This window comes from Acomys russatus, chromosome X, assembly GCF_903995435.1.
Source record: "Acomys russatus chromosome X, mAcoRus1.1, whole genome shotgun sequence".
Classification (NCBI taxonomy): Eukaryota; Metazoa; Chordata; class Mammalia; order Rodentia; family Muridae; genus Acomys; species Acomys russatus.
Window position 1 is genome coordinate 122,977,403 of NC_067169.1, and position 20,797 is coordinate 122,998,199.

A 20,797-nucleotide genomic window follows, 5' to 3' on the forward strand; every position below is an offset into this window, starting at 1 on the left:
AGTAATTAGAGTCGGTTCTCTTTTACACTCTCATTCTTGTCTGTTTGTTTTTTAAAATTTTATGTATATGGATGTTTTGCCCACATGTATGTCTGTATGCCCTTTGTGTGCCTGGTTTCCAGGAAGGCCAGAAGAGGGTGACAGATCATCTGGGAACTGGAGTTGTAGACATGCTGTACCCTATTATGCGGGTGCTGGGAATTGAACTTGGACAATACCAGCCAGAATTCTAAACCACTGAGCCATCTCTCCTGCCCATTTTTGTTTTTGTTGTTTTTATTTTTTTGAGACAGGGCTTCTCCATGTAGCCCTGGCTGTCCTGGACCTGCTTTTTAGACCAGGCTGGCCTCAAAGTCACCAAGACCCACCTTCCTCTGCTTCCCCAGTTCTGGGATTAAAGGTGTGTGCCACCACTGCCCAGGTTCATTTTGGTTTTTAAAGATAGGATCTCATGGATCTCAGTCTAGCCTCAAACTTGCTATGTAGCTGGAGATAACCTTGAACTTTTGATCCTCCTGAGTACTGAGATTACAGGCACGTTCCATCACAACTGGTTTATGTCACTACCAACTAAATAGACCTTCCCAAGTTCCAGAGTGGGCGTTTTGTTTTGTTTTTCGAGACAGGGCTTCACTGTGTAGCCTTGGCTGTCCTGCACTCACTTTGTAGACCAGGTTGGCCTTGAACTCACAGAGATCCACCTGCCTCTGCCTCACAGAGTGCTGGGATTAAAGGCCACCACACCCAGCAGAATGGGCTTTCTAAAGAGCAAAAGTACTTATCCGCTTATCTGGAACTCCCTAGCGGCATGCATAGACTCCAGATGAGGTTCTCAGTTGTTTTCCCAGGCCTTAGCATTCTGTAGCAGTCTCCAGTGCGCCTTGTACTGCTCTGCCTGCTTCTGCAGACTCAACACTTCCTGGTACCTCAGGATACACAGGGTCCCTTGGTTACTGTCTAGCTTATGGGGAGCAACTGTGGTTGTTTTTGTTTTCCCGGTGAACATGACAGAGCTGGCCCACATCGGGAACCTGCAAGGTTGGTGGAGACAGTAAATCAGGGATGGCCAGCTCTGGAGCCAGGGATGACTACACAAGTCAGTGGTGATCTGAGGGGCCTGCTGCCTCCGATTAGGGAAATGAGTTGCCTTAGACTCTTGCCTTGGTGTTCAGCCACATGTAGGGGAGATCTGGGCTCCCACCTGTATGGGGAGGAGATCTGTGAGTTACTGTGGAACCAGGACTGAGAATGAGTAGAGAATGGGGTTCAGATGGGATTGGTGGGGATCACCTCCAAAAGAATACTTACATAGGTTAAGTGGGAAGTTCAAGAATAAATCAAGTGCCCTGCAGAGCTCTGCCTAAGGACCTGGTCACCATGGCAATTACATTGTTTCATAAGGCTCTTCCCACAGCTGTAGGGTGCAGGAGCTGCAGGCCGCTCCATCTCCATGTAGATGTCTTCCTTGGCTGGTCCTGGACTATGGGGAATCAGCCTAGGGACTGAGTCACTACCATAACCCCAGCATGGTGGCCCTGTCTGTAGAGTGTGGGTGAAAGGGGAGGGGCGTCTAGGGGCTGGGCTCTCCAGGGCTGCCATCAGTATACTCCCCCCTCCCTGTGCCACATACCTTGTCCAGAGCTGAGCAGCTGGGAGGCTATTTATAAAGGCGGGTGAGATCAGCAACAGAAGCTATAAATGCACTGGCCACAGTTGGGCCCCACAGGAACAGCGGTCCAGTGCCCCAGAGCTTGGGCTGCGACACCAGGATGAGTGCCAGTGCCAGTGGTAGTGGTGCTGTGGACTGTGGTGGCAGCAGCAGCAGCAGGTATGACCAGGCTGGGGAGACTGGGGTCCCTTGCACCTTGTGAGCTCACTGCCTGAGTCCCACCTCTTTACCCACAGCTCTCAGACTTCCTGTGGGCCCGAGTCCTCAGGCTCTGAATTAGCTCCAGCCACACCAGCACCTCGGTTGCTAAAGGGACTCCTGGGCTCCGACGATGAGGAGCAGGAAGACCCCAAGGACTATTGCAAGGGTAAGGCCTGGCCTTGGCTGCGTGTGGCCAGCCAGATTGGCACTGCAGGGTTCAGGACAGCTTACAAGGAAGAAGGTGCCCAGAGACTAGGCCCACATGGGACAGATGTCCAGCAGGACTGGTCTATCTTGAGGGCTAAAGGAGAGAGAGAGCCTACTCTGATCTACCGGCTTCCTTCTGCAGGTGGTTACTACCCAGTGAAGATCGGCGATTTGTTCAATGGGCGGTACCATGTGGTACGCAAGCTAGGCTGGGGCCACTTCTCTACTGTCTGGCTCTGCTGGGATATTCAGTGAGTGGCTGGGATCTGCCTGTGGGTTTGGTTGAGACCAGCACTGTGACCATGTTGACTCTGGCAAGGGCAGGGAGCCTATGAGGGTCTCCATATTACAGGCGCAAGCGGTTCGTGGCCCTGAAAGTAGTGAAGAGCGCAGGGCATTACACAGAGACAGCCGTGGATGAGATCAAGCTCCTGAAATGTGTGAGGCACCTCCCCTACTCTTCCCAGCTCTTGCAACTGCGTTAGGCCTGCAGAGTGGGGCGGGGCTCCCAGAGGAACAAGCTCCAGCTGGCTCTGCCAAGTAAGAGGGCCCAGAGGGCAGAGGCCTGAAAGAGGCAGCTGCCTCTCTTCAAGTGGGCCCCAGCTGGACTGGGAAAGGGGGCCAGAAGTGCTTCAGGGGAGCTGAACAGATCAGCTGCTGAGGAGGTTGGAGTCATCTGTGGCTCACTGCCGTTTGTTCCAGGTCCGGGACAGTGACCCTAGTGACCCCAAAAGAGAGACCATTGTTCAGCTCATTGATGACTTCAGGATCTCAGGAGTTAATGGAGTCCGTATCCTTTGCAGAGTGAGCGATAATGGCAGTCAAAGGGCCTTAGAACGTCTGGTCTGCACCATTGGTGCAGCCCTTGCAGAGATAGCCCATGAAACAATCCACTCTTTTGGGCATTTATGTTTCTGAGTAGGGGGAACACAGGTAATGAATGATTATTTGTGGATGTTGCTGAGTGACCCACAAATATAAAAGGCTACTTCTCAGGCCTTTTGGAATACATGGGCAGAAAAGTAAGGCTGGCCTGAGGCATCTGTAGAAATAACTAGAGGTACCATCCCAACTGGCATGTCTTCGACAGTGACAGAAACACTATAAATAATAAACTGGGACAGTGGTAGCCACCAAGATGGTTCAGAGAAAGCCCTGCTTCCCTGACCTCTGCACTCCTTGAGCCTAGAAGCTCACCCATGAAGGAGGGTAGGTAAGCCTATGCTTTTAGCTGTGTGGTACTGGCTGCCCTTCACTCCAGGTCCAGACGTATGCATGGTGCTAGAGGTCCTGGGCCACCAGCTCCTCAAGTGGATCATCAAGTCCAACTACCAGGGTCTGCCTGTGCCCTGTGTTAAGAGCATCGTTAGGCAGGTAGGTGCCGCCCCAGGCTGCCCAGCTTGCTTGGGTGTGGCTGCTGGGGTTCAGCTACAACTTTTGCCAGGTGCTGCATGGTCTGGATTACCTTCATACTAAGTGCAAGATCATCCACACGGACATCAAGCCTGAGAACATCCTGCTGTGTGTTGGAGATGCCTATATCAGGCGCCTGGCTGCTGAAGCCACAGAGTGGCAGCAGTCAGGGGCCCAGCCCCCTTCCCGCTCCACAGGTACCAAGAGCACATGTGGGGACTGGCACCAAGACTCTGGACCTCAATCCCTGCCTGAGTTACTATTCTTTTTTCTCTCCTCAACCCCACCCCCAGTCAGCACCGCCCCCCAGGAGGTCTTGGTAAGTTGTGGCACCACCTCTTTCCCTGTCTCCTCTTCCTATCCAAGCTAGATGAGGCCATGTCCTCAGAGCTTGGCACCTCAGCCACACCTGTCCCACCTTTTGAACTTATGTAGTAGCACCTCTGAACAGTTAGGTACCTGAGAAGAGAGTGATTACGCAGAGTGGGCCATATGCTTCAAACTGCCTCCTGTGGCACTGGGCCCACTACAACCTCAATGGGAAGATACTATGCCTTCCCCGAATGGCTACTTCAGGTGGCTTCATCTAGGGGTGGGGGTAGACTAGGAGCAGTTTAGGGTGGACCCACCAGGCTCTCCCCAAACCACAAAGCTTTAGGGAGTAGGGGTAGGAGGAGGGGCAGAGAAATGGATGAAGGGCTGGAACTCAGGCTGAGACAGAAGGTAGTAGCATCTATATTCTGAGACCCATGGGAGTTAATTCTGGGGCCTAGGGTAGGGCAGGGGAACCTGGGAAGTGACCCTGACTCTGGTGGCAGACTGGTAAGCTGTCCAAAAACAAGAGGAAGAAGATGAGGCGCAAAAGGAAACAACAGAAGCGGCTGCTGGAGGAGCGGCTGAGGGACCTGCAGAGGCTGGAGGCCATGGAGGCCGCGGTACAGGCTGAGGGTGAGGGGCCAGAGAGGGCACTGGGCCACTAAGCATGCATGTGAGCTGCTGGCCTCCTCTCATGTACCCTTCTGTCCCTCCTCCCCAGACTCCAGCTCCAGACTAGAGCGGGGCAGCGGCTCCACCTCTTCTTCGGGCTGCCACCCAGAGGGCACCAGGGCTGGCCCTTCTCCAGCCTCCTCTTCCCCTGTGCCTGGGGGTGACCGCAGCCTTAGTCCCAGTTCACAGACCTCAGGTTTCTCAGGGTCCCTGTTCTCCATGGCTTCCTGCTCCATCCTCTCAGGCTCATCCAACCAGCGTGAGACTGGAGGTCTCCTGTCTCCTAGCAGTAAGTGTAGGGAACAGTGGGGAGTGGATAGGCAGGACCAAGAAGAGCAGGGCCAAAGCAGTCTTTCTTCGTCTTTTCCTCAGTACCATTTGGCGCTTCCAACCTCCTGGTGAACCCCCTGGAGCCCCAAAATGCAGACAAGATTAAGATCAAGATCGCAGACCTTGGCAATGCCTGCTGGGTGGTATGCTGAGCACCTTGAGATGACAGGGTGCTTGGTCTTAAGGAGCCCTACCCTAGGCCTCTCTCCTTGAGTGTAGCTGAGAGCTGGTTCTTGCTGTGTCCAAGCAGCAGAGTCCTGCCAGGCCAGAATTGTGCCCATGGTAATGGTCAGGGGCCACTAGGAGGGGCTATCCTCAGATCACCTAGATAGTCCCTCCTGGGACAACTGAGGAACTCTAAGATGGCTCATGCCTGTAATCACAGCACTCAGGAGGCAGAGGCAGGAGGATCTCTCTGAGTTCGAGGCCAGCCTGGTCTACAAAACACGAGTCCAGAGCCAGGGATACACACGGAGAAACCCTGTCTCAAAAAACCAAACCAAACCAAAAAGAATCAGAGTGAGCTCCATGGAGTTGAGGTGGTTGGACAAAAAGCAGGAGTGGGCTGTGGGGCAGGCTGGCCTAGGAGCAGGCTCCTGTTCCCAAGGGCTCCCTTTCTTCCAGCACAAGCACTTCACCGAGGACATTCAGACTCGCCAGTACAGGGCTGTGGAGGTGCTGATTGGTGCTGAGTATGGGCCCCCAGCTGACATCTGGAGCACAGCGTGCATGGTATGCTAGTCCAGCTGCCGCCATGCCTAGGACCAGCCGCCGGCCACAGCCTCACTTCTCCCCTTCCTTCCAGGCCTTCGAGCTGGCCACTGGTGACTATCTGTTTGAGCCTCACTCTGGAGAAGACTACAGTCGTGATGAGGGTAAGGGAAGCAGACACTGGCCTTGGCTTCAGGACCTCCAGCTGCCCCATCCCAATTCCCAACCCTCTCTTTGCCTACAGACCACATTGCTCATATCGTGGAGCTTCTGGGAGACATCCCCCCAGCTTTTGCTCTCTCAGGCCGCTATTCACGGGAATTCTTCAACCGTAGAGGTGAGGATTAAGTAAAGGGCTAGGAGAGCAGAGGACCTTGGTTCTGATAAGAGAACACTAGGAGCCAGCCTACCCGGGGCCACTGTCTAATGCTGCTCACAATCTAGGAGAACTGCGGCACATCCACAACCTCAAGCACTGGGGCCTCTATGAGGTGCTCATGGAGAAGTACGAGTGGCCCCTGGAGCAAGCGACACAGTTCAGTGCGTTTCTGTTGCCCATGATGGAGTACATCCCTGAGAAGCGGGCCAGTGCTGCCGACTGCCTTCAGCACCCCTGGCTTAATCCCTAGGCCCTGCTGCAGCTGGGGACAGTAGCAGCCGTGCTGGTTTTAGCCCTAGCTCTGTGCCTGGAAGGAAAGCCAACAACTTCTGCCACCTTGTGGGAGCCACTCTCCCCTTCTGCTAGGTGCTATAGTGCTCACCCCCCATGGCAGGACAGAGATGCTGGGGCAAGGCCCACATCTCAGCCTGTCTACTTGTGATCCTCCTAGAAGGTCCTGAATGGGAAAGACTGTCTGTTTGTTTCTTAATAAAGTGGGGACCGAATACCAGTGTCTTGGAGTGAGGCAAGCACACGGCCAAGTTCTGAGGCAGAAGTGGTTTTATTCTGGAGCCTTGTCCACCAAGCTCCTTGGAGTGCTAAAGTGAGAAGGGGGTCCTACAGACACACTGAAATAAATGCAGGATAGCTAAGCCTCCACAGCCCGGCCATTAACGATGCGGATGTGACGAATGATGTCCTGGATGGCTTGGGACGTGGTACCCTGGCCTCCAATGTCTGGGGTATGCATCTGTAGGAAAACAGGAAGCTTGGACACATCGGGACAAAGTCTGCTGCAACTCTTTTGGTGGCCCAGGGATACCCACTGTTTCCTATAGTTGGAAGGGCAAGGAACTGGCACCAGGAGACCTTACCCCTATCTGATATCAGCCTTCCCTTACAGGCCACCTAGTGCTGGTCACTGCCCGAAGCCTATCCGGTTAGTTAGATCAGTATAACACGGCTACAGAAGGGGAGACTGGAGGTGGGACAAGGAGGGGACATGAGGAGCCTTACATTTTCATTGTCCATGGATGCTAAGACAGCTTTGCGAATGGAGGTGGCATAGGAGTGGAGCCTAGACAATGAAGAGAACAAGCTTTTGGTCCCCAGGGCCTAGAGGCTGGTCAGAGGACCCATGAGCAGGCATTAGGAAGCCACTTACTTGAGGTGGTCCAGCATCATGCAACTTGCTAGCAGTGTGGCAGTGGGGTTAGCAATGTTCTTATTGGCAATACTTTTGCCTGTGTTCCTTGTAGCCTGGAAAGGGGAAGAAGAAGGAAGTGGGTGGGAAAATGTAAGAATGCCACATCCAATAGAGGTACATCCCAGCTAGAGCAAATGAAGGTCTATTTGGCCTCGGGAGAGGGAATGGGGATGCTCATGAGTCTAGGTTTCCTTTAGAAACCTTTAGTCTTAAGCAGTACCAATGGCTGCACAACACTGTGGGATACCAACTATGACACAAGGCCACCATAAGAGAAAAAGACAACAGAGTTGTAGCTGGCTACTCACTGTCTCAAACACCGCATACACATGGCCATAGTTGGCCCCAGCCACAAGGCCCGGACCTCCAACTAGCCCTGCACAGACGTTGTTGACAATGTTACCATAGAGATTAGGCATCACCATGACATCAAATTGCTGAGGTCGGGATACCAGCTGTGGGAAAAGAAGCGAGCTGAGTTATACAAGCCATGAGAACCAAGGTGGGGCAGAAGGCTATGGAGCCCGCTGGGCTACTTACCTGCATTGTTGTATTGTCCACAATCATGCTATCAAAGGTGATCTGTGGGTAGCGGGCTGCCACTTCCCTGCAGCATTGGAGGAAGAGGCCATCGCCAAGTTTCCTAGGTGACAGGGGATACAAAGCACCAGCTTGGCTTCTCACTACAGTCATCTGGAGAATCGGGGAACCCTGATGACTAACTTGTAACCTATCCTCTGTAAGGAAACACAAGTATAACCCATCTATCTCACCTCCACTACGGATGCACTACAGCGAGACAGAGCCTCCGGGACAACAGGACACAGCCCCACTACGGATGCGCTACAGCGAGACAGAGCCTCCGGGACAACAGGACACAGCCCCACTACGGATGCGCTACAGCGAGACAGAGCCTCCGGGACAACAGGACACAGCCCCACTACGGATGCGCTACAGCGAGACAGAGCCTCCGGGACAACAGGACACAGCCCCAAGTCCTAGCTGCTTTGGAGCTGCTCAAAGTAGGCACGAGAATATAGAGGAGACATACATGATGTTGGCCTTGTGTACAGCCGTCACCTTCTTACGCCCACTCTCCTGGGCCAGCTTGAAGGCGTACTCCGCAATGCGCAGGGACTTGGCCTTGGTGATAATCTTCAAGCTCTCCACCACTCCTCCTACACTCTGACAAGAGGCCAGGGGACAACAAAGGCCTTGATGGGAGAGCCACAGGATGTACCTGGCTTTTCCAGCCCTTTGAGTGACCGCATCTTTTCCTTGTTCCTCAAGTTCTCTCCTCAACTCTGACCCTGGCCAGAATCATCACCACCTACCCAAGGAAGTCAAATAGCTTTGCCTACCTCATGCTCCAGGCTGCTGTACTCGCCTTCTGTGTTTTCCCGCACAATGAGGATGTCTATGTCCTTGTGCCGGGTCACCACTCCTGGCAAGCTCTTACAGTGGATGACGTTGGCATAGAGGTCAAGGCTGGTACTATGAGGGTGACAGGGAAAAAGTCAAACAAGGCCCAACTAGCAACTAAGCAGGGTCACGAATGCCTGATTGCCAGAACAGCCCACCCTGGCCTTCACTGAGCCACCAGCCTATGCACACAGTGCTCACCGAAGGATGTTGTTCCGGGATTTGTGGGATGGTGGCAGGTTATGATTTGTTTCAATGTTGCCTGCAGGACAAAACGAACAAGATAGGCAGGCTAGAGAGGAATCCTCTGGGCTCAGCTGCATTGCCACATCCTCTCCCTGGCCCAGGCAATGTTCACCAAAGGCGAATCCAACTGGAGAAGATCATTTTGAGATGCAAAATACTCTTCAAACTCTACGATGGAGATGCCATTATGAACTCCATGGGGACACCCTGTCACTCACTGCCCAGGTTCCTTCTAGCTCCACAGAGTGAACGTTCTTGTTTATGAATAAACTGGCTAGCAATGCTGGGGCCAACAAGGTGACCTTGGTCAGGGTTACTGCCAGGCTCCAAACTGAGATGATACCCATGCCTTGCTCAGAGGTAGATAGAGGCTACCTGGAAAAGGCCCCAACTAGGCCACCATGGCTCAGACATCCACAAGAAGGAAAACGGATGCCTAGTGAGGCCAGTAAGGTAGCATCTGCTAGAAGGTGATTAGACAGGACCACACAGAAAGGCCTTGCTTGGCAGCCCCCCAGTACCACCTACTCCCATTCCCAAGCTGTTCCCTGCCCAGGCTGACTTCACCCAGAGTGTTCATGGCACCGTGTGGCTTGTGTAAGGGTCATTTAATGCCAACACATCCCTCCCACGGAGCAGTGTATGGGCTGGAGTTCACAGAATGATTGGTGTTTAAAGATGTGCACCCTACCAAGGTAGAACCCAGGAAAGGTTGCTAGAATCCTTATGTATGAATACTGCCAAGGCAGCAGGCAGAGGGCCAAACCACATGTCTGATCTTTTGAAGAAACACTGCAGGTTAAAGCAGATTCCTTCAGAGCCATGCCTCAGTGAAGAAGAGTTGAGACGAAGCCACTGAGCAAGCTCATATAGGCCACTGAGACAACAGAGCCATGCTAGCAACAGGCCCACAAAAGCCTCTACCCAGATGCCGAGAACAAAGAGTTATCAATAAACCAGAAAAATCCTTAAAATTGGAGCCATGGGGACCCACAAAAGTCAGGAATCATGTATAGCACCCCAAGCTGGCCTGTAAGCTCACCCTTGAGGGCCACACGGTTCCGGCGGATGGCCATGATGGCATTGCGGATGTCCTCCTCATCAGCATTGGAGCTCACATGCACCTCTTCAAAGTCCACTGGCACACACGCATGCCTGCAGTAGAGTCAAGCTAACGAGGCTGGCTTAGGCCTTCTACACACACCCCAAGCCTACACTGGAGTTTCCCTGCTGCCTCCCACCTTGACCTGACTCCAGCTAAGGAGGAACTAGACACACCCACGCCAAACAAAAGGGTCACACTTGACCTCTACAATGCATTGTTAGCAGTACTGAGGCCACCTTCCTTATGCCCAGGTCAACCTAGCAGGAGAAGAAACACTGAATGCAAGGTCTGGGCTTATAGGCAGACTTCTGTGCCATAAGCCCACTGTGTACTTGGGCACAGTGCCAGATGAAAGGATTCTGAGTTCATTGTATTCCTTGGCACAAAGTTCTTAGTGGCTTCCAGGTGGGCCACTCTGGGAAAGAAGGCAAGCTCCAAGCCCTCCATACCTGAACACAGACTTAACATGCAACATGAGCTCAGGGCCGATGCCATCCCCTGGGATCATAGTCACTGTGTGCCGCCCACCATACTTAGCAGATGGAGGCTGCAAGAGAGAGAGTGAAAGTGAGCCCTTGGGTACCCTAATGTGCACCCTGGCTTGAGCCAGTTCCCTTCTTCCCACCAGCACCAATCCCACAGGTCAGCCAAGGCAGGGTTACTGTCCTGGGGGTCCTGATCAGCAGCCACTCCCTCCCCCTCAAGGCAACCTGGACTTGGTTTAACCCCAAAGCCACTAAGAGCCCTCAAATCTAATGCAGAGAATACTCACAATTGTTTGTTGCTAGAGGGAGGACAGAAAGGAAGAAGACATGGGTCAGCAAAGGTTCGAGGAACAAGGCTGTGACCAGGGAACTGGGTCTTTCCCCTGGGGACACTGTCTAACACAACTCAGAGAAAGGCAGGTGAATAACCTCTGGAGACTAGGCCTTGGAGACAAGGACAGAGAATCAGGGAGCAAAGACACAAAGGCACAGTACACAGTCTCATATGTACACATTATGCATATATGTGCATGGGCATGTGCGCGAACACACACACACACACACACACACACACACACACACACACACACACACACACACGTACATGGAAATACATGAGCATAGCTCTCCCCCACATGCATGTGTGCATATGCAAACACACATCTAAGGCAGGTACTTACTGAGGAAATGCTCCTTCGGGGGGCCTCATGGGCACCCAGAACCTGTCAAAGAGAACCCAGATGCCAATGTTAGGTGTCCAGTCCCAAAAGTCAAGTTGGCAAGAGCTGCCCTAGCTCATGGCATAGTGGAACAACAATTCACCATGTGTCTAGGACATTCTCAACAACTGTCCCACATGAGCACCAGTCAGAGTTGTCCCAACACTTCATTCCCCTTGTGAATCAGCACAAGAAAAATGATGTCCCAGCCAGGCACAGTAGCTTTCATCCCAGACTCCAGGATGCAGAGCTCAAGGCCAGTGTGGTCTCCATAGTGAGTTCCAGGTCAACCAGAGTGAAAAAGTGAGGCCTTGTCTCTAAAACAAAACCACAACTGTATGTCCCCATCCCACTTTCGTGTTGGCTTTTGATTCTCTTTTTGGCTGAGTGCTGCTATTTGTGTAAGGAGAAGACTGGCAAACTTGACATATTGCACATGGGAAATCTCAACAAGCCACCAACCCTGAGCGCTAACTTCATCATGTCTTTCCTTGCCTTTCCTTATTACAAAGCTAGTACATGGCCACTATAGGAAATGGAAATGGAGAGGGAAGGAGGAAAATAGCACCCTACTGCCCTGGGATAAGCACTGTCACCCCTAGGGAATGGTCCTTCAGAACAGAAATAAAAATCAAATGTCTAGAAAAACAAAGCCATTTCTAGAAGATTGATAACAGATACCAATCTCTAGGATGCCTGTCACAAGGGACTGTAAGCTACTTTGTGGTATAGCCTGGGTGGATGATAAATGTCCCCAGTCACATGAGTGGGAAGCAGCTATGTTTGGCCATGCTTCAGAGAAAAAGCTGTCTGGATCAAGTGGACTAGGTGCTAGGAAGTGACCCACTGTCCTGAAGGGGAGAGGCCATGACCTCAGCTCCACAGGACAGCTTTCCTCCCATCCCTGCTATGTAGCACTCACTTGGGATAGCTGAGGAGGCAGTGGCATGGTACAGCCAAGCTCTTCCTTGTAACTTGAGGATTCTCTGCCACTTACCCATCATACAGTACAAGAGTGTTCAATCCAATAAGAGAGACGCCACTGCCAATTTCTAAAATTCCACGCTTTCTTTCCAGAACATCAGAAGGCAGTCCGACCAATCCCCTCTAGGTTCCCCTGGCCCACAATTACAATAGGCTCAGTTACCCAGACACTAGCAATGCAGGAATACCATTCAATTGCCCAAGCGAAGAAGAGCTAGGAAGGGTGACCACCAGGACCAGAGCCCTAAGGGTCCCTTGACTACACATGCAGCCTCAGGCATACTTGTGTGCTTTCTATTACTTATCAATATCAGACTCGTCTTCTTTTAGGAGGTAGCATAGCTTTCCCTTCCTCCTAGGCTGTTAAGTTCTCCTTACATTCTATCCACTATCCCTCTAAGAGACATCACTCACCTGACTATCACCTCCTTGCTCTCTTCCTGGCCTCTGAGAACACAGCACATGTTTGTCTCACCCTCCACTGCCACTCCAAGACCAACCACAGTGACTGGCCCAGAACTGGGACAAAAGGAATACTTTCTAAGTATATAAACACACCAGAAAACGAAGAAAGAGTTGGAGACCAGGGTTATCTGAGTCCAAATCCACCAACTGCTACTTTTGAAATGGCTTTGGGTCTACATCAAAAATCCACGGAACACAAGCCACGCACGACAGCACAGGTAGAGGCAGGAGGATCAGAAATTCAAGGTCATCCTCATATACACGCTGACCTCAAGGCCAGCCTGAGCTACATGAAACTCTTTCAAAAAATGAAAGGGGGAGGGGAGAGAGTCAATCCATGGAATGGAGGCACCAATTTCATTTGACTCCTGGAAAACTTAACCAAGCGGACGCATCTAAGCTGCTCACAAACCCCAGCAGGACAGAGCTGAGCTAAGAACACCACCCCTCACTCTACCAGCCTCTCAGTCAGACTTCAAACTAGTGTGCTTGGGAGATATAAGGATGATCCCTATAGCTCCCAGCAGTTAATTCATTCTCAACTTCAGCTGTGGTAATAATCCACCAGGTGTGGCTCAAAATCTGTGCGGCCCTGCTCATGGGTGGCACCATCATTGCCAGGGCTGAACCTGTCCCACATCTGCCTCCCATGCCAGGTGCTACAGTGGGAATTGTTTCAGCCTCAGAAAATACCCCAAACACTGATCTTGCTCTATTCAGATGAGGGTCAGATGAGGGTAGCTGCTGCTTCTGCTTCTTCTTCTTCTTCTTCTTCTTCTTCTTCTTCTTCTTCTTCTTCTTCTTCTTCTCCTCCTCCTCCTCCTCCTCCTCCTCCTCCTCCTCCTCCTTCTTCCTCCTCCTCCTCCTCTCCTCCTCTTTTTCTTGGGGTAGCCTCTTCTTCTTCTTCTTCTTCTTCTTCCTCTTCCTCCTCCTCCTCCTCCTCTTTTTCTTCTTTTCCTTTGGTTTTTCGAGACAGGGTTTCTCTGTGTAGCCTTGGCTGTCCTGGACTCACTTTGTAGTCCAGGTTGGCCTTGAACTAACAGCGATCTGCCTGCCTCTGCCTCCCAAGTGCTGGGATTACAGGTGTGCACCACCATGCCCAACTGTAGGTGGTTTCTTTTAGGGGGTTACAAAGCTCTTCTTCATGAGCCCAATCAAACAAGCCCAGTATGAGGCAGGTTGAGGGGTGCACAAGCCTTTGGCTCAGTCACCATCCTTTGCTAGTCTGCAGAAAGACAACCGTCCAGCGTGGGACAATCTCTTGCTGATGGGTTCCCACAGTCCAAGGCTTCCTAAGGTTTCTTTCTTTGTGATGTTTATGTTGGATCAACTGCCAATAATGGCAGCAAGATTTCCCAGGGGAAAGCAACCTGCAGGACAATCAATCTCAGGGCAAGGTCCTGCCTGGCCACCAATCATTCACTGTCACCCAACAATTTAGGAAAACAGTCAGGAGGAAAGGTCTCCAATAAGAGTCTACAGAAGCCTAGCTGCTGGAGCCATCGGGAGCCTCTGGTAATCCTCTATATGCTGCGCTCTTTCATGAGTAATGTGGAAGAAGCCATATCACACGTGTGGCAATCAGAAGATAATTTTGTGGGGTCCCTTTTCTCCTTGCACTTCCCAAGAATTCCAAGGATCAAACTTGGTATCCAAGCTTGGAGGCAGGAGCCTTTACCCACTGAGCCATCTGGCTGAAGCACACGTCCCTATTTTAAAGAGAATTTCATAGAGCATATGAGCCCCCTCTCCCTAGATAACAGAGGAGAGAGACAAGGTAGTAACTAGAAGAGGTTGAGGCAAAAACCAAGGCATTCAGGAAGGTCAGAGTCAGCAAATGCTCTGAGAACATGAAGTCCTCTCTCTTCACTGGAACCCAGAGAGAGAAGAGAACTGGCCTAATGCCATATTCTGGGTCAGTGGGAGAGCAAGGCCTGGAGGTCATAGCTCTTATTCCCCAGAGCTAGTGGTTGGCTCGCTGGTGCTAAGTAGGACTAACCAGGAGCTAGAACAGCTAACCAAGACTCCAAAGAGAGACCCAGGCCTGGTTCACTCTCATTACAGGAGCTTAGACTTGTTTGTCGGCCTTTAGGCTAGAATCAAATGTCAAGGCAATTGGGAGGCAGGAGATCTGGAGATGTAAGAAGGATCTAGAGTCATTGGTAGCCAGGTGGTGGTGGCTCATGCCTTTAATTAATTCCAGCACATGGGAGGCAGAGACGGGAAACCAAGGAACTGAGCCCAGGAACCAGACACAACCAGCCTAGGCAGTACGGGCAAGGTGGACCAGTACATGTGACCTCTTGAAAAGGGTTTCCCCAAGGACACTACGGAAGGGACTCCGAGACACCTTGGTCCACCTTCCCAGCCCTTCCGGAGGAGCTCCTGTCACCAGTCACAGACCCCCCTCCCCCCCTTAGATGAGCCAGACTGGAGTCAACTTCGGCCAACCTCCTCACTGACAGCAGAGGCGACCAATGAACCCCAGAGTGCAGCCCTCTCCCCTCCCCTCCTAAGGCCCGCACAGCCAATCGAATTCCAGGTTGCCCAAAGAGCTGCTACCCTACTCCGGGTTCCATTAGGGTGTCAAGTACCCTTGTAGGGGCTGCAGTTGTCCCGCCGCCCATTCACCACTCACCTCCCAAGGACGGCAGAGGAGAGCTGGCTTGAACACTGCCTTTGCAGCACCGCCAGCAGCTATCGCCACCTTCAGCGCCATGACGGAAAGTGAGGACCTCTACAGGTCAAAACGTTGAGTCCCTTCTCGCGACACTTGGCCAAGGCGAGAAATCCGGGGTAGCATTACGCACGCGCACGGTTGCACCGGTTCCTACGCCCCCTTCCGGTGCCTGGAGCACTGTTGTCGCCATCTTGGTGGTGGTGGTGGTAGTGGTGGAGGCGGGGTGGTGCCGAGAAGGAGGGAAGTGCGACCGGTTGGAACCCTGGCTAGGGAAGCCGACACGTCAGTGCCACCAGCGACGTCACCATGCCCGGCCCAGCCCGCCGGCGCACGATTGGGTGCTGAGGCCGCTTACGCGTCGCGCTTCCTCGTCTGCTCCGCATGTTCAGGGCGGCTTGCTCTCTTTTCCCCTCGGCAGAGAAGAGGCGATGGCGGCGATGGCATCTTTCGGCGCCCTGGCACTACTTCTGCTGTTCGGCCTATCTTGCTGCTCAGGTAGCGGCCTGGCCGGCGCTTGTTTCCGGCGAGCCTCTGCCCCTTGGCAGGTGGTGGTGCTGGGGGAGGAAGGGTGTGCGCGAGGTGGGGGTCTGGCCCTTTCCGGGGCTCGTCGCTACTGGCGGGATCTCCCACCCCCCCCCCCAGTGGGTGGCGTGGCGTGGTGACCGAAGCACCACACACACGTTTACCCGGCAGCCAGGCTGCTGGAAGGAACTTCCCTGTCTGCTTTTGGGAGAGCCCCCAAAGCGCACCATGCTCCGATCACCAGCTCCAGCCGGGAAGGTCATATGTCCTTGGTTCCTGTGTCGGAAGGTAGTCGCACAAGAGCAGTGCTGGCACAGAGCAACCTGTGCTGAGTAGGCCAGGCTTCCCCGAGAGAAAGATAAGAGAGGGTGCAAGGACGATCCAAGCAGAAGAGCACAGTAAGTGCCCGCACAAGGCGAGTTACCTAGGAAGCCAAAGAAGTGAGCAAGGGCTTTTAGTTCCCAGAGCCTCGAGTTTCCATGAGGCCCCGGAATATCCACTCAGCGTTCATAGCCGAATTGAACTGTGCACAGACCCATTGGTATTTTACGAGCCATCGGTAACACCTGGTGGGGTTGAGCGCAATCTGGAGTCCAGATGTGTGTTGTGGAAGTTGTTACTGCTCCAGACCTGAGAGCCTGGACTAAGCAATATTTAATTTCTGTACATACAGGTAGCCTCCCTCCATGCCTCCCACTCACCCCTCCACATTCCTCCAGTGTGTTGCTAGCAGTGTCTTAAAAAGACAAACCTGTAAAATCTATTAGAGGCTCCGGAGTGTACAAAGGAAGAAGGAGCAGCATAGCAGGTCACAGAAGGGTTGGTGGGATCTGGCCTCTGAGACCATTCCCCAGGCGTCTTCCTCATGCCAGTCATACCGCTACAGAGTGTTTTCCAGCTTAATTGGTCATTCTTCCAAGACATTCCATTTGGAGAGCTGTTGGATGAGAGCATTCCCACTTATGGCTTACTTCATACCCTGTGACTTACCAGCCTTATTTTCCTATGGCCACTTTTCCTCAGAGGGGCTTAGTTTACAGGGACAAGTTGGGTGTTTCAGTCCAGAGTTTACTTCTCTCAGGAAACAGTAGGACCAGTGTTACATTGTATCAGCTGGCTGGGTCTAGAGACTGTTGAAAGCTTCTGTGTTGCCAGCACCCTACTTAGTGCCTGCAGAATGCTTTCAGTAAGCTATTGTAGCAATACATGTCTCTGAATTGAGGCTGTCTCCACCTACTTGGCTTGTGGATTGCTTCAAGAGCAGGTGAGCTGCTTTGTGGCCTTTCTTTCTTTCTTTCTTTCTTTCTTTCTTTCTTTCTTTCTTTCTTTCTTTTTCCGAGACAGGGTTTCTCTGTGTAGCCTTGGCTGTCCTGGACTCACTCTGTAGACCAGGCTGTCCATGAACTCACAGCGACCCTCCTGCCTCTGCCTCCCGAGTGCTGGGCTTAAAGGTGTGCGTCACTACGCCCGGCCATAGCCTCCCTTTCATAGATTCAGATAACTGATTTAGATCAGCCCCCTACACTCCTCAAACACTCCTGTTCCTCCCATGTTGCTGCATCAAGGCTCACCTGCAGAGCTTTCCCTACCTCACCGTGGCCTGTCCCACAGCCTGACCCCTTCCACTACACTTCTGACTTAGTACTAGGGCCCATCTCTCAGACCCCACCTTCTTTCAAGAACAGAAGGATTTGTGTGGCTTCAGCTCACCAAGCCTGAGAGACAGCCCGGGGAAACCCTTTTGCCTTTTGTCGGGAACACACACATTGGCTTTGCCTCCTCCCCACAGCAGAGGCCTGCCTGGAGCCCCAGATCACCCCTTCTTACTATACAACCTCAGATGCCGTCATTTCTACAGAGACCGTATTCATCGTGGAGATCTCACTGACCTGCAAGAACAGGGTCCAGGTGAGACAGCAGGGACTCAGCAGAGAGGGTGCAGGGGAAGAGATGAGGGTGGCAGTGCTCTTCACTGGCAGTTGACAGTGACCTGAGGATCCTATCAACAGGGAGAATAAGGATTCCAATTCACAGGGTGCAGGAGAGGCCAGATGCTAGCAAGTCCTTCAAGAGCATTTTCCTGACCTGCTTGGTATGCTTTGCCTCCATGCAGTCATGTGGGCAGACACCCCACTGCTTCCTGGATGAATGTCTGCGATGGGAGAGAGAACTAGTGTCAGGCCCCAGGCCCTTCCTCCTTTCTGCTTGCAGTTTGCTTGAGTGTGTGTCTGTATGGATGTTTTGTAAGTTTAAAACTGAGAAACCCCAGCCTCAACCCCTGACCTCCTCTTCCAAAACTCTAAAGAAAGAAATTGGAACTTTTGCGGGGGGGGGGGGGGGGGGACAATACTGGCAGGGCTAAATACCTCATTTGATACTTCCCCCTCAAGCCCCAAGAAGTAACAAGGCCGTTTTTTTTTTTTATCATCCCACCCCTGTGTACAGCTAACAGCCTTGCTGTGGCTTAGGTTAAGCTGCTCATAGGCGAGATCGAGTTCTATCCACCTCTATAAAGAGATAAATGAAGAAAGACAGTGACAGTAGCCATGGGCATAGCCTAGGATGGTTCTGGGCTGTGGCAAGCCTATTCTTTGGGTCTTCTATGGCAACCCTTTCCAACACAATATAGCCCCTCAGCTGGCCTACTCTCCTTTCCCAGTCATGGTACTGCTTTGGGCAGCACAATGGAAGTTCTGTGTATGCGCAGAGAAGGGAGGAAAATGTGACTCTTGCTTTTATCATCCTCCCACCCCCACCCCATCCAGAACATGGCTCTTTATGCCGACGTTAGTGGAAAACAGTTTCCTGTAACCCGGGGCCAGGATGTGGGCCGATACCAGGTAAGGAATACTGCATCCCAGTGTTGGGGAAATGGCTCAAAGCAGGGTTAGAGACCAAAGACTCAAAGCACTGCTCGTAGTGGTGCTGTGTGCACCAGTACTGGCAGAAAAATACATCATGTGTCTGCTATGCCCACCCTTTGCCAAACACCCAACCAGGTGTCCTGGAGCCTGGAGCACAAGAGCGCCCACGCAGGCACCTATGAGGTCAGATTCTTTGATGAAGAGTCCTACAGCCTCCTAAGGAAGGCGAGTATCATCTGGAACTCCTCCAAGGCCCCAAGGAGGGAGGTCATGCCCCATTTCTGAAGCCCTCTTTAAGCTGATCACTCCGCATTCCCCTTCCACACCATCAGTGAGTGTGCCAGGGGCCTAGCTTACACGGGCTGAATGGGTGCCCTCCTGAGCTCCTACCCCTGCCTCCGTATTTGTCTCTTGCTCATGTCTCCCTTATCTGGGCAGTCCACCAGCACTTCTTAACTGCAGCACCTCCCTTACAGGCTCAGAGAAATAATGAGGACGTTTCCATCATTCCACCCCTGTTCACAGTCAGTGTCGACCATCGGGTAAGTGCCCTTGTATCGGAAGCAGAGAACACAGGGCACACCTTATCTTTTTGGGTTGTCTAAGAAAAAGCTCTCATCCTCTGCAGCCCAACTTCTGGGCTGTCATTGATCTGTGTATCTGAGAACAAGTGATTGAGAGTGACTGGTCCACTCTCCTGTTACTCCCCTGAGCTGTCTTTTGGTCTTTTTCTTTCAGGGTACCTGGAATGGGCCTTGGGTCTCCACGGAGGTGCTGGCTGCAGTAATTGGCATAGTGATCTACTACCTAGCCTTCAGTGCAAAAAGTCACATCCAGGCCTGAGGGCAGCATCCTCGGCCCTCCATTACTTCTCTCAATAAACAGTCGCTATTTGCCATGAGTACATTTAAGACACAGGACTCCTGTGTCTATGGAGAGAGCTGGGAACCCAGCTGCCTCTGTCTGCCTGGACAGCAGAGATCCTGAGTGGAGAACTGCACCCAGTGCCTCTGTTTCTGTCCTTGTCCTGATGACCAGCATGGCTTGTGCATTGGTTTCCTCTTTTCTAGTATGTGGACTCATTAAAAAAAAAAAAAAGACGACCTTGATTGGACAGTGGTGGCGTACGCCTTTAATCCCAGCACTTTGGAGGCAGAGGCAGGCGGATCTCTGACTTCAAGGATAGCCTGGAGTCCAGGGAGGATCCCTATCTTTAAAAAGGAAAGGAAGGAAGAAAAAACCAGGAAATACCATAACAGTCTCGGGGCAGAGCTGGGTCTCTCTCTCTGGCTTCTTGTCAGGAAATGCTCCCATGGGCAGCAGGGCCCTGACACTAGGACTGCTCTGGGCTAGAAGGCTCCTTTACTGCCCCCGTGGTTGGGAATCAGTGGGGCCTTGTCCCGCTATGTTTCAGCTGCCCTGGGCATAGGGGAACAGTCCTTTGGACCACCACACCCTATCCACCCATGTTTTGTTCCTGGCCTGCTGCTGGATGTTTGAAGAGCAGCCTCTTACGCCTCCAGAAGCACCCTGTTCCCTAGTGAGGCCTCTGCTTACTAGGTTATGAGTAATGTAGGGCCTGAAAGACAAGAGGTAGGAAGCCCTGCTTGTACTTACATGTTCAGTGTCATCTCTTTGCCCAGGTTGGACACCAGCCACTTAAGTGGTGGGGGCTCCTTAACCTCTGGGTGGGTTGGGTGTTGGCTGGAACACTGGGAGGTGTCCTAGAGCATAAACACAGTTTATGACTCAGGTTCACCCAAGCCAGGGGGTTCTGCCATCCCTAGTTCTTAGGACGCACAAGGAAGTGGTCCTGAGAATATCTGACTGTAGATGAGCAGCAGGCTCAGGAAAGGCCAGAAGTGGGAGCAATAGCTTCCCCCACTGGCTGCTAAGTTCCAAATGACAAGTGACTCTGTGTTCCTTCAGTAGTCTGTGTAGTCAGGCAGTGGCAACAACTATTGGTCAGCCAGTTGCTCTTTCTGGTTCTGGCTTTACCACCCGGGCACATGGCAATGGCAGCCAAATGTGAACTTGGTGTTGCAGTCACCCAGTACTGCCAGCCCGCCTGGTGTCACCAGCAAAGGAAGCATAACCTTCAGACCAGTATCAGCGCCCATCATGGTACTGAGAACCCACTGCCAGAGAACAGGAATGCTCAAGGAATAATTGACCTTGGTCTCCATTGGTTATGGGGCAGT

The 20,797-nt window shown here is 52.3% G+C and overlaps 3 protein-coding genes across 7 annotated transcripts; 2 read left to right on the forward strand and 1 right to left on the reverse strand.

Annotated features, from left to right (window-relative positions):
• The first annotated feature begins 1,620 nt into the window (after window positions 1-1,620).
• Srpk3 (SRSF protein kinase 3) lies at window positions 1,621-6,194 on the forward strand. The gene is made up of 15 exons (XM_051142528.1): window positions 1,621-1,828; window positions 1,906-2,036; window positions 2,220-2,328; window positions 2,430-2,517; window positions 2,780-2,867; window positions 3,345-3,451; window positions 3,522-3,687; window positions 3,784-3,809; window positions 4,309-4,438; window positions 4,527-4,766; window positions 4,850-4,950; window positions 5,432-5,539; window positions 5,613-5,682; window positions 5,763-5,855; window positions 5,963-6,194. Exons 1-15 carry the CDS (start codon window positions 1,770-1,772, stop codon window positions 6,145-6,147), a joined length of 1,701 nt encoding a protein of 566 aa, XP_050998485.1. The 5' UTR covers window positions 1,621-1,769; the 3' UTR covers window positions 6,148-6,194.
• A 229-nt stretch (window positions 6,195-6,423) lies between these two features.
• Window positions 6,424-15,332, reverse strand: Idh3g (isocitrate dehydrogenase (NAD(+)) 3 non-catalytic subunit gamma). The gene is made up of 12 exons (XM_051142521.1): window positions 15,169-15,332; window positions 11,043-11,084; window positions 10,327-10,424; window positions 9,815-9,927; window positions 8,728-8,788; window positions 8,466-8,598; window positions 8,156-8,289; window positions 7,645-7,747; window positions 7,413-7,559; window positions 7,063-7,157; window positions 6,915-6,975; window positions 6,424-6,648 (listed from the first exon to the last, which is right to left on the reverse strand). Exons 1-12 carry the CDS (start codon window positions 15,247-15,249, stop codon window positions 6,547-6,549), a joined length of 1,170 nt encoding a protein of 389 aa, XP_050998478.1. The 5' UTR covers window positions 15,250-15,332; the 3' UTR covers window positions 6,424-6,546.
• A 97-nt stretch (window positions 15,333-15,429) lies between these two features.
• Window positions 15,430-19,727, forward strand: Ssr4 (signal sequence receptor subunit 4). Of its 5 annotated transcripts, none has more exons than XM_051142523.1 (7): window positions 15,430-15,705; window positions 17,522-17,640; window positions 17,742-17,824; window positions 18,498-18,572; window positions 18,732-18,821; window positions 19,073-19,138; window positions 19,335-19,724. In XM_051142523.1, the coding sequence occupies exons 4-7, from the start codon at window positions 18,501-18,503 to the stop codon at window positions 19,437-19,439; spliced, it is 333 nt and encodes a 110-aa protein (XP_050998480.1). In that variant the 5' UTR covers window positions 15,430-15,705; window positions 17,522-17,640; window positions 17,742-17,824; window positions 18,498-18,500; the 3' UTR covers window positions 19,440-19,724. The 5 variants fall into 5 exon arrangements, with proteins under 5 accessions (XP_050998480.1, XP_050998481.1, XP_050998482.1 ...); XM_051142524.1 differs by having other exon boundaries at window positions 17,525-17,640; XM_051142525.1 differs by lacking the exon at window positions 17,742-17,824 and having other exon boundaries at window positions 19,335-19,722.
• Window positions 19,728-20,797: the final 1,070 nt, after the last annotated feature.

Bases quoted from the DNA above. Each gene is read 5' to 3' on its own strand.
- Ssr4 (XM_051142525.1), top strand. From the start codon at position 15,639: ATGGCGGCGATGGCATCTTTCGGCGCCCTGGCACTACTTCTGCTGTTC. The intron at 15,706-17,521 runs GTAGCGGCCTGG...TCCTCCCCACAG, and splicing joins CGGCCTATCTTGCTGCTCAG to CAGAGGCCTGCCTGGAGCCC. The intron at 17,641-18,497 runs GTGAGACAGCAG...CACCCCATCCAG, and splicing joins CCTGCAAGAACAGGGTCCAG to AACATGGCTCTTTATGCCGA.
- Idh3g (XM_051142521.1), bottom strand. From the start codon at position 15,249: ATGGCGCTGAAGGTGGCGATAGCTGCTGGCGGTGCTGCAAAGGCAGTG. The intron at 9,928-10,326 runs GTATGGAGGGCT...ACTCTACTGCAG, and splicing joins CATGTTAAGTCTGTGTTCAG to GCATGCGTGTGTGCCAGTGG. The intron at 6,649-6,914 runs GTAAGGCTCCTC...GTTTTCCTACAG, and splicing joins CATCCATGGACAATGAAAAT to ATGCATACCCCAGACATTGG.
- Srpk3 (XM_051142528.1), top strand. From the start codon at position 1,770: ATGAGTGCCAGTGCCAGTGGTAGTGGTGCTGTGGACTGTGGTGGCAGC. The intron at 2,329-2,429 runs GTGAGTGGCTGG...TCCATATTACAG, and splicing joins TGGCTCTGCTGGGATATTCA to GCGCAAGCGGTTCGTGGCCC. The intron at 4,439-4,526 runs GTGAGGGGCCAG...CCTCCTCCCCAG, and splicing joins GGCCGCGGTACAGGCTGAGG to ACTCCAGCTCCAGACTAGAG.